General features: G+C 44.7%; 1 protein-coding gene across 4 annotated transcripts in view; it reads left to right on the top strand.

Moving 5' to 3' along the window:
• The window catches only part of TTLL11 (tubulin tyrosine ligase like 11), a 120,888-nt gene that overhangs the window by 57,481 nt on the left and 50,934 nt on the right, over window positions 1–12,473 (top strand). For all 4 annotated transcript variants that reach the window (XM_068249018.1, XM_068249020.1, XM_068249021.1 and 1 more), the window contains exon 6: window positions 1,988–2,100. In XM_068249018.1, the coding sequence (XP_068105119.1) occupies window positions 1,988–2,100 (113 nt within the window). The remainder of the gene's footprint in view (window positions 1–1,987; window positions 2,101–12,473) is intronic.

Raw genomic sequence — 12,473 nt, forward strand, 5'->3', positions numbered from 1 at the left:
AGTTATTTGTGTGCTAGGCACTGTACATACCCATGTCTATCTTATCATGTCACATATCACCTCGGGTATCTTTTAATCCTGAATCATCGCCAATAACTTATTTTTCTTCACCTTTTTCTTCTAGCTTCAAAATCATATTAAGCATTGCTTTTTTGTAAGGCTTTTTGGCCTTATACTTGCCTAGTGGTTCTGGGTCACCAGAAGGTGTCTGGGTATTCTGTCTATCAGAAGGATTGCAGTGTGGGGAAATATCTGCCCTTCTACATGTGCAGACTTCAGGGAGAGCCAGAAAGCCAGCTACAAAAGTAAAGTTACCCATACATTAGACGATTTATGGGCAGATCGACCAAGAGACAGATCTCTCTCTGATCGAATCTGGTCTGCCAGCTGTCCATACACCGCAGGGTGATTCCTGATCGAATTCAGCATGAAATCACTTGGGAATCGGCTTTGTGACGCGGCATCCGGCGCTTTGCCGTCACACAGGTGTATACGCTGGCAGCCACGTGGGGCGCGTGTATGCGGATTATAGGCGGAGCCTCCGAACCAGCGTCGGACGCTGACAGGTAAAGTATACTGCACTGGGTGCCGGGGGTACATTTGACATTGGGGGGGGGGGAGGGGGCAGCGGCGTGGGTTCCGTTTGTCGCTCATCCCGATATTGCTCCCTATTACCGCCGTGCACAGGATCGACCACGACAGCCCGACTTGTTACAGCATATCCGATCGATACAGGGCATACTCGTGGCAGCACCAATTTTCATTAGATTTCAATTATAATTATCGAATTGGATGGTTGATCGGCCGCCAAGTCGAGAGATGTCATCAGGGAAATTGTAATAAAATAAGTGGTACTTACCGGGGCTTCCTCCAGCCCCAAGCTCCCAGCATGTCCCTCGCCGCAGCTCTCCCTTCAGCCGTTCGCAGCAGCTCCGTCCCGGTCCCCGTCGATGACGTCAGGGCGACCTGGAGGTCGCTCTGTACTGCGCCTGCGCGAGCGGAATCACTGCCACATGGGCCGGAGCGGACTATGCAGGCCTGGAGGTCGCCCTGACGTCATCGCCGGGACCGGGACAGACCTGCAGCGAACAGCTGTGGGGAGAGCTGCAGCGAGGGACATGCTGGGAGCTCGGGGCTGGAGGAAGCCCCCGGTAAATGCCACTTATTTTATTACATTTTCCGATTACTCCTTTAAGGGATAAAGATTGTGCCTTTAAACTGATCTCTGTTGCTACGGACATACAGGAGAGTTTTTTTACATTTAGTAAAGGTGGCCACTAACGGTCCAATTTCTAGCCAAAAATCGTTCGAGCGATCAGAAATTCGGATCGGATTGGTTGTAAATAATCTCTGTTGATGGGCACAAATGATTACGAACGATTATAAAAAAAAACAATCGTCCGATTGAATTTTTGTCTAAACCAAAATTTGGATTTTCTTGTTGGTTGAGATAAATAGGAAGCAAAGATTGGTTCATTGATGGTGTAGTGAACGATTTCACTTCCAATCAGAATTTCTGATCACTCAAACGATTTTTCGATAGAAATTGGAACATTTGTGGCCACCTTTAGAGAGAGCCAGTGTCATCGGAAACTATGATATAATAACGTTACTTTATAAGAAGCTGTGCTGTCACATGAGATGGGATCCCCCGACGGGGGGGGGGGGTGTTTGTTGTGGTTTTGTTTTGCCGGGGGGACCCCGGTAATGTACCGGCTGGAACCTCTTTATAATTCTGATGTTTGTTTGCATTAATTTGTGTCTGGCAGTGGTTTCTGAGGTGGAATCGTTTAGATATTGCAGAGTGTTGTCATTACAGCTGTAATATTAATAAGCGGGATTTATCGTGAAATGGCTTGCGGGCTCTGTGTAACTAACACAGCAAACAGCCACTGCGACGCTAATAAATTGTGTCTAATTAGGTATGCTAATGCGCTGTGTGATGACACAATATGGTGCAACAATGTGTCTCCCTTCCGCTCCGCAGCTTCTTCCCGGTGTCTTCCAGAACGTGCCGAGCCCCGTGGACGAGGAGGTGAAGATCGCCGTGATCCGGGACACGCTGCGTCTGGTGGACCCGCTGCGCAGGAGGCGGAGCCAGTGAGTGTCAACAAACATCACACCTAGGCTTCAATTCATAAAGCAATAAACAGCTGATGTTACCAAACCTTAAAGGACAACTGAAGTGAGAGGCATATGGAGGCTGCCATATTTATTTCCTTATAATCAATACCAGTTTCCTAGCTGCCCGGCTGATCCTCTGCCTCTAATTCTTTTAGCCACAGCCCCTGAACAAGCATACAGCAGATCAGGTGTTTCTGACATTATTGTCAGAACTGACAAGATTAGCTGCATGCTTGTTTCTGATGTGATTCCAACACTACTGCAGCCAAATAGATCAGCAGGGCTTCCAGGCAACTGGTATTGTTTAAAAAGAAATAAATATGGCAGCCTCCATAGTCTTCTGGCTACAGTTGTCCTTTAAAGGTGGCCACACACCATACAATTTTTTAAATAGCTGTTTAATTCAAGAATTGCAATACATTTTTCTGACTGTAGCATTTCAAAAATCTGACCAATGTACCACACACATATGTTCAATTGTCCCCCAATTATGATAAGAGCGATTGGAAACTCTGAGAAAATTGCTAGGGTGTGTATATTAATAAATTGTCAATCTAAAACACACCATACAATCTTTAGAAAAATTGAAAAAAATTTCCAGCATTCCGGATCGATAGAAATAAAAAAAAAAAATTGGGAAATCTGATCGGATTTTTTAGTTGAATGAAAATTTTTTTTCGGGAGATCTGATCGTTTTTATCGAATTGCCGTAAAATCGGATCATTTTATTGTATCGTGTGTGACCACCTTTCAGGTGGCCACTAACAATCCAATTTCTAACGAAAAATCATTTCAGCGATCAGATAATTCAGATCAGAAGTGAAATATCGTAATACATCGTTCACTACACCACCAACAAACCAGGCTTTGCTTCCTATCTTTCACAACCACCAAGAAAGTACAAATTTTGGTCCAACGAAAATCAAATTGAACAACTGTTTTCATAATCGTTCGTCATCGATTGTAACCATCAACAAATTATTTACAACCAATCACATCTGATCGGAATTATCTGATTGCTCAAACAAGTTTTTGCTAGAAATTGGACCGGTAGTGGCCACCTTTAGTAAAATATAAATTCATAAAGGCTGCTACTGCATGGCGAGCTGAAATTACCGAGCAGGGAGGTAAATTACCGACTTGTGCAGTAAATACCTCTACAGATGTCAGTAAATGTCAATTCACAAAGATTAGAGCATGCGGTAAAGCCAAGAGAGATTGTTCGGTAAGTTCTGGTCTGTCGGAAACTACTGTAGTTGTCAGGATGCCATAACACATGACAGACTAAAGTAGAGAGCCCCCTCCTGCTACTCCCTCTATTGGTGCCAATATGCTCTCGGGTTGGACAAGTTTATCTTGTCCTAGATTTTCTGCTAGTAACGTTTTATAATTATAATTTCTTGAGAGTGATGGTCACACTCTAGTCTGACCCAGAAACTGCCACTAGCATACCTGATATTTAACTCTTTCATGCAGATAAAGAAAAAAAGGAACACAGCCTAGTTATCTGTGTGCCTGGCACTATACATGCCCATGTCTCTCTCATCATGTCACATGTCACCTCAGGTATCCTTTAAGCAAAGGCATTGCAGAAGTTTGAAAATTGTCTTGGTCCTTAAAGGAATACTTAGTGTACCCGAGACGACATGTGACATGATAAGATAAACATGTGTATGTACAGTACTAAACATATTAATAACCAGGCTGTTTTACTTGTTTTATTTTGCTGCCTGAAAGAGTTAATTTTTAAGGATGGAAGTGACAGCTTCTGTCTTGTCAGTAGCTTGTCAGGAATATAGTAAACATCACTAATAAGCAAATTACAGCCATAGAGTTGACTCCCACAAAGCTGGCCAGTCGCCGCCAGCCGGCTGCTACTGCGCATGCACGGCCTTTGATCGCTCTCTCATGGCCGGGAGGGTTCTGCGCATGCACAGTAGCAATTTCTGTGTACTGCACTTGCGCAAAATGCTCCCGGCCATAGGAGCGCGATAAGGGTGCACGCAGCATGTGCAGTGGCCGCCGGCTGGCAACGACTGGCCAACTTTGCGGGGGTTACCTCTGCTGGCTGGAGGATACCAGGAGGACATTGTGGGCACAATATTAGTCCAGGGGGACTAGTATTGTGCCCACAATGTCCTTTTTTCAGCCTTAAAGAGGAACTGTCACAAAAATCTTAACATTTAAAACACATACAAATAAGAAGTACATTTCTCCCAGAGTAAAATGAGCCATAAATTACTTTTCTCCTATGTTGCTCTCACTTACAGTAAGTAGTAGAAATGTGACATTAGGTTTTGGACTAGCCCATCTTCTCATGGGGGGGTTCTCAGGGTTTTCTTTATTTTTAAAAGCACTTAGTGAATGGCAGTTGCTCTGTCCAACTGCCACAATAGTGTGCAGCACGGAGGCTGGTCAGCATCTTTGTATTAATCTCTTTCAGGAAGAGTCTTTATAAAGAACCAGTAGACCCAAGCCCTTCCAAAACGGGCTCTAGGTCTGTTTTTTTTTTAACTGTGCGCATGCACGCACGTCCACCTCTTGTGCGCACCCGCCCTCCCCCATCCTCCAGTCCCAACTGTTATCCAAGTCCGTGCTGCACACATGCGCAGTAGCAAAAAGCATGGACCCAGCTACACAGAGACAGCAGTACGCAGGGACACAGGGGTTTTAATATAGAGGCTAAAGGCCATGCTGAGAATCCCCCATAAAGAGATGGACTAGCCCAAAATCTGTCGGTAATGTCAGATTTCTACTGCCTACTGTAAGTGAAAGCAACATATGGCTCATTTCACTCTGGAAGAAATGTACTTCTTATTTGTATGTGTTTTAAATTTTAAGATTTTCGCAACAGTTCCTCTTTAAGTATTCCTTTACGAGTTTAAGGTGTCCGTGTGTGTCATTGTCCTAGACCCTCAGATGTCACTGTGTCATTGGTGGGGGACCCCGAGGCGCCAGCGTCTTATTGCCGTGACATCCCGCGGTGTTGGTGTGCCGTGGTCGGTCCTCCTGGCTCTCTCTCATTTCTGTTTATTGAAAACTTCTGCTGGTTTTGAATTTGACGTTAAACTTTATGAAGCGTTATAAAGCGATATGGAGATTATGGGAAGCTGCACGTATTCTGGAAGAGTAAGTAAGATTTAGCGGGGTTTAGCATAATGAAGTCTCGCAGTGAGATGAAGTTTGCTGGTAGCGGGAGCCGTGGGTGGGAGTCGCCGTTCGCTCTCCTGTGAAGGATTCTTCTGCCAGTTTGTCACAACACCCGGATAAGCGGTTTCCTGTTTCGCTCAGCTGGCAGGTTGTCATGGTAACAGATAAGCTGGGGTTAAGGCAGGACGTACCCAGAGGGCGCTGAGGGACGTGAAGATGTTTGGTGAAGTTTTAGGTAATACGATTATACCAGCTGAAGGGAGAAGCCCCTTCATAGCACTGCCAATGCTGAACTCGTCAGGATAATCTGTATTTCAGGAATGTTATTACAGATTCCATCTTGCAGAAGAAAGGTTGCATATTTCTAGGTTTGCAGTCTGCTTATCCAGAAGAAAGACTATTGCATATTTAAAGGTTAGCAGTATGTCTGTGACTATATATTGCTAGGTTGCCAGGTTAGCAGTCTGTGGAACCAGAAGAAAAATAAGCAGTCTGTGTATCCAGAGGAAATACTACATATAGTTAGGCTTGTAGTCTGTGTATCCAGAGGAAATACAACATAGTTAGGCTTGCAGTCTGTGTATCCAGAGGAAATACTACATATAGCTAGGCTTGCAGTCTGTGTTTCCAGATGAAATACTACATATAGTTAGGCTTGCAGTCTGTGTATCCAGAGGAAATACAACATAGTTAGGCTTGCAGTCTGTGTATCCAGAGGAAATACTACATATAGCTAGGCTTGCAGTCTGTGTTTCCAGATGAAATACTACATATAGTTAGGCTTGTAGTCTGTGTATCCAGAGGAAATACTACATATAGTTAGGCCTGTAGTCTGTGTATCCAGAGGAAATACTACATATAGCTAGGCTTGCAGTCTGTGTATCCAGAGGAAATACAACATAGTTAGGCTTGCAGTCTGTGTATCCAGAGGAAATACTACATATAGATAGGCTTGCAGTCTGTGTATCCAGAGAAAATACTATATAGCTAGGCTTGCAGTCTGTGTATCCAGAGGACATGCTACATATAGCTAGGCTTGCAGTCTGTGTATCCAGAGGAAATACTACATATAGCTAGGCTTGCAGTCTGTGTATCCAGAGGAAATACTACATATAGCTAGGCTTGCAGTCTGTGTATCCAGAGGAAATACTACATAGTTAGGCTTGCAGTCTGTGTTTCCAGATGAAATACAACATAGTTAGGCTTGCAGTCTGTGTATCCAGAGGAAATACTACATATAGCTAGGCTTGCAGTCTGTGTATCCAGAGGAAATACTACATATAGTTAGGCTTGCAGTCTGTGTATCCGGAGGAAATACTACATATAGATAGGCTTGCAGTCTGTGTATCCAGAGAAAATACTATGTAGCTAGGCTTGCAGTCTGTGTATCCAGAGGACATGCTACATATAGCTAGGCTTGCTGTCTGTGTATCCGGAGGAAATACTACATTTAGTTAGGCTTGCAGTCTGTGTTTCCAGATGAAATACAACATAGTTAGGCTTGCAGTCTGTGTATCCAGAGGAAATACTACATATAGCTAGGCTTGCAGTCTGTGTATCCAGAGGAAATACTACATATAGTTAGGCTTGCAGTCTGTGTATCCGGAGGAAATACTACATATAGATAGGCTTGCAGTCTGTGTATCCAGAGAAAATACTATGTAGCTAGGCTTGCAGTCTGTGTATCCAGAGGACATGCTACATATAGCTAGGCTTGCTGTCTGTGTATCCGGAGGAAATACTACATTTAGTTAGGCTTGCAGTCTGTGTATCCAGAGGAAATACTACATATAGCTAGGCTTGCTGTCTGTGTATCCGGAGGAAATACTACATTTAGTTAGGCTTGCAGTCTGTGTATCCGGAGGAAATACTACATATAGATAGGCTTGCAGTCTGTGTATCCAGAGAAAATACTATATAGCTAGGCTTGCAGTCTGTGTATCCAGAGGAAATACTACATATAGTTAGGCTTGTAGTCTGTGTATCCAGAGGAAATACAACATAGTTAGGCTTGCAGTCTGTGTATCCAGAGGAAATACTACATATAGCTAGGCTTGCAGTCTGTGTATCCGGAGGAAATACTACATATAGATAGGCTTGCAGTCTGTGTATCCAGAGAAAATACTATATAGCTAGGCTTGCAGTCTGTGTATCCAGAGGACATGCTACATATAGCTAGGCTTGCAGTCTGTGTATCCGGAGGAAATACTACATTTAGCTAGGTTTGCATTATGTGTATCCAGAGGAAATACTACATATAGTTCGGCTTGCAGGCTGTGTATCAAGAGGACATGCTACATATAGCTAGGCTTGCAGTCTTTGTATTCAAAGGAAATACTACATATAGTTAGGCTTGTAGTCTGTGTATCCAGAGGAAATACTACATATAGTTAGGATTGCAGTCTGTGTATCCAGAGGAAATACTACATATAGTTAGGATTGCAGTCTGTGTATCCAGAGGAAATACTACATAGTTAGGCTTGTAGTCTGTGTATCCAGAGGAAATACTACATATAGTTAGGATTGCAGGCTGTGTATCCAGAGGAAATACTACATATATTTAGGCTTGCAGTCTGTGTATCCAGAGGAAATACTACATATAGTTAGGATTGCAGGCTGTGTATCCAGAGGACATGCTACATATAATTAGGCTTGCAGTCTGTGTATCCAGAGGAAATACTACATATAGTTCGGCTTGTAGTCTGTGTATCCAAAATCTACTAAACCTCAAGGGAAGCAGGAGCCGCCCTCTAGGTTAGCAGTTAGCTCTATAGATTAATACAATTTGCAACTACTCAAATGGGTTGGTTGCTGAAAGTAGTAAGAAACATAAACCACCTGTAGAGAAAGACCATCTCCAGTTGGCCAGCTGGAATGTTAGGACAAGAAGAGAAAAAGGAATAGGGTGGGATCATCTAGCAGTCCATTGCCAATAATGTAACAAATGCAGTATAATAGGACTCACCCATAAACTAGCTTAGACAATTACCTCATAAAAAGTAAGATCTGGGTTTGGAATATGAAGTTTTTAATGGCTTCTAAACTATTATTAAGTTATGTGCCATTAAAATATTTCTATTCTAAACTGATTTTTTATGAGGTAAGTGACTGAAAGTAACTCTTTTTCCACAGTTTTTGTACTATTCTAATTGTTTTAGACTCCTATTACTCTCCCATTGTGTATCCAGAAGAAAGACTACATTTTGCCAGGCTAACAGTATGCATATTAAGAAGAAAGACTCCAAATAGCTAGGCTAGCAGTCTGTATATCCAGAAGAAACCGTACATATTACTAGGCTAGCAGTCTGTGTACGCAGAAGTAGGACTCCATATTGATTAGCTGGCAGCCTGCGTATTCAGATGAAATGCTAGGCTAGCAGTCTGTGTATCCAGAAGATAGATTCCATATTGCTAGGCCAGCAGTTGGTGTATCCAGAAGAAAGACTCCACATTGCTAGGCTAGCAGTCTGTGTATCCAGAAGAGAGACTCCATATTGCTAGGCTAGCAGTGTGTGTATCCAGAAGAAAGACTCCATATTGCTAGGCCAGCAGTGTGTGTGTATCCAGAAGAAAGACTTCATATTGCTAGGCTAGCAGTGTGTGTATCCAGAAGAAAGACTCCATATTGCTAGGCTAGCAGTCTGTGTATCCAGAAGAGAGACTCCATATTGCTAGGCTAGCAGTCTGTGTATCCAGAAGAAAGACTTCATATTGCTAGGCTAGCAGTGTGTGTATCCAGAAGAAAGACTCCATATTGCTAGGCAGGCAGTTCCCATGCATGCAGAAGCAGGAAGCCCTCTATATTCAGGAGAAGTGCTACATTCTTCTGTATAATACGGTCCTGTCTCGGTAGCTGAAGTTGGGCATGCTGTAGATCAGAGAAGGTCTGTTTTGCGAAGTGTCCTTTCTCTAGCTGGAAATAAGCCGTTATTTGCGTGCTGCCCCGGCGCTGTGTCTGAGAAGCTCCTGATTACAGCAGCGTTCTCCTGAAGACGTCTGAACAGCCGCCGGCTGATTGTCGGCCGTCCCATCACCATGATCATCCTATTTTACTAAATGTCTTTATGCTGCTTCCTAATTATGGAGAGTTTGTTTATTTCTGTGTCCTCTACAAGAGTCCTCTGATTGTTTCCTGTCATCAGACACCCGCCATTCCTTCTCAGTACTGCTAATGAGGCTGCAGAGGATGGAGAGACTCTGCTTCAGGAAGTGCCAGACGGGGACAGAGAGTCCGCAGTACGGTGCTCTAGATATGAGATGGGTCTGGCCTGCAGAGCCATCAAATTCGGCCCCAGGTTGTTTCCGCAATATGCATATGTTTGGTTAGATCACCAGGAAAGCTGTATAGGGGAGGGAGGGAGGTGGTCACTAGATACCAGGGAACTATATATAGGGAAGGGAGGGGGGGCACTAGACACCAGGAAACTGTATAGGGGAGGGAGAGGGTCCATTAGACACCAGGGAACGGTATAGGCGAGAGAGGGAGGACCACTAGACACCAGGGAACTGTATAAAGGGGAGGGAAGATGGGCATTAGACACCAGGGAACTGTATAAGGGAGGGAGGTTGCCACTGGACATTGAGGTTGGTCAGCTTCAGTGTACAGTTTCAGCCCACTTTGTATTTGAGTTTGACATCCTTGCTTTAGGACAACGTGGGGATGAGTAAGGACGTCTCTCAGGACTTTATTGCTGTCTTTCTCTCTGTTAGACTTCCCTCACTTCCCCATCTGGCTGAAACCACAAAACCTGTAGAGGAATTCTCTCAAGTTTATTCACAGACAGCAGTAATAGCCAGAGGAGACCTAAGGTGTCAGTCTGTGTGTGAGTGGGGGAATCTCTGCTGTGTATAAGTACCACAGTCACTACCTGCAGTCTGCTGTTGTCCACTGGACAAGTTTGCTATGTTCTCAGACTTTTGTTGCCTGAGACATCTGTTGAGCTGCACTTCGCTTCCTTCTTCCTCGTGTAAGCTGCTGCCAAAAGCACTTCTCATTTCCACCTGCTTCCTCCTCTCTTGGATATAGTACACTTACCTGCTCTCCATTTACCTCCTCTCAGTAAAGTGTAGGGTGTCCAGTGGATGAAATCCAGGTGTTGAACTGCAGTAAACAGAAAGAAAAGGAGGAAACCAGAATACAAGCAGCCTCAATATGGTGTAGTATTTCTGGGTGTAGAGATACCATTAACTGGTTTGTGTTCCAAGCTTTTTACCCCTAACGCCCCTTTCACTCGTGCCTTGCAAATCTGCGCTGCAATACTCTGTCTTACCACAGGGTAATGCAACGGCAATGCAACGGGGCCCGAGTCGTCGAAAAGTCAACAAGGCGTTACCGTCAGACTTCCATGGTGGAAGAAGTAATGTAAGTCAATGGGCGACACAGGAATTTTAAACATGTTGGCGGCAAAGGTGCGGCATGCGTTGGTCGTCCTGGAGGTCCACTGAAGAGTAAGTTTTGCGTGTAGATAGTACGAGTCCTTCAGGAAGGCGTCTCTGTTTCCCTAGCCTATTTCATAGTTTCTTGGCTGGGGTCTTCTTATTGCACTTCTCTCTTTGGAGTACTTCTGATATCTGAGGGCTTAGGAGGTGGTACCTACAGTATATATGGGGAGCCTATCACTTGTGCATGCTAACTAGCCTGTCTTTACTGATAGGGAGGAGCCTCTGTGCTCTCACCGTCTGCCATCCTGGTGGCTTGAAGAAATACAGTCTACCAGTAAGTCTAAGTGGGATTACAGTACCCCTGAACTGGAGCAAAATCTATTACATGAAGCCCATGGTGGGCTAGATTGCAGTTTAAGAAGTATCCTGGCAGTGCTCGTTTCCGTCGGGGCCCCACCCATTCCCTGTCCTCTGTCTCTGTAGCTCCCGCACCTCCCAGAAATTCCTCGAATCTGTGCAGAGCTATTCTAAAGTGCACAGGCACGAGTTTTGAGCTGCACTCTTTTTTTTGTGCTTGCGCAGTTAGTAGTTTCTGGAGGAAGCACTGCCATTGGCTTCTGTCATTTTTTTGTAACCCCAGTTCAGGAAACCAGAGACGAGGTAACATAAAAGATTTATACATACCTTGGGATACCTCCAGCCCCATCTGCACAGATCCATCCCACATCGCCGTCCTCCGTCTTCTCTGTCTTCTGCACCAGGTCCCGTAAGTTTGGGCAGTCTGCGCAAGCACAGTACTATTCTCTGCAAGAGGGAGCGCACTGCGCTTGCTCAGACTGGCCGCGGCTGCCTAAACTTACGGGACCTGGTGCAGAAGACGGAGAAGACTGAGGACGACGGCATGGGAGCGATCCATGCACATGTGGCTGAAGGAAACCCCAGGTATGTATAAATCTTTTATACTGCCTTGTCTCTGGTACACTTTAAAGTGGTATTGTCAGCCATGAAATCTAATTCCTATTACCCACATTCCTATTACCCACTGCTCTGTGTTTATTATGTAGTCTACAACCTGACACTGCATTGCCAGCACTCCACTATAATCATGAATGTGTCTGCTGTAATGAATCTTAACTTAGTCAGCCTGGCTCTTTTCTCATACATTGTGTGGGAGAGGAAAGCTAAACATAGCCTTCTTCCCCTCCCACATCTCTGCTCCTTGCTGATTGGCTGAGGGCAGTTCAGTGTGATACGAGGCTGAAGGGAAATAGAAGATAAATCATCCCACCCCTCTGCAGAAGCTGCTTAAATCCAATCTATGTTCTGCTCACAAGTAGAGATGTAGTGAACGGTTCGCCGGCGAACGGTTCCAGGTGAACTTTGGGGGTTCGCGTTCGCCTGGACCAAGCGAACTTTTGCGGCAGTTCAATTCGCCCCATAATGCACTATGAGGGTCAACTTTGACCCTCTGCATCACAGTCAGCAGGCACATTGTAGCCATTAAGGCTACACTAAGCCCTGGAGCCCCATCCCCCCTTATATAAGGCAGGCTCGCTGACCATGACATTCACTCGTGTGCCTGCTAGAGACAGACTAGGGACAGCTGCTGCAGACTTGTTCTCCTAGGGAAAGATTAGTTAGGCTCTTGGCTTGTTCCTGGCTGATTGTTATTGCTAAAATAGCACCCATCAACAGCTCTTTTGAGAGCTCTAATGTTTTCCTGATGTGTTTTTTTCGTGTGTGTTGCTCACTGACATTATACAGCCCTATCTGTTGCAGCTGGACCTTGGTAATTGTTATTACTGTGCCAGCCAGGC

This window comes from Hyperolius riggenbachi, chromosome 8, assembly GCF_040937935.1.
Source record: "Hyperolius riggenbachi isolate aHypRig1 chromosome 8, aHypRig1.pri, whole genome shotgun sequence".
NCBI classification, from domain to species: domain Eukaryota; kingdom Metazoa; phylum Chordata; class Amphibia; order Anura; family Hyperoliidae; genus Hyperolius; species Hyperolius riggenbachi.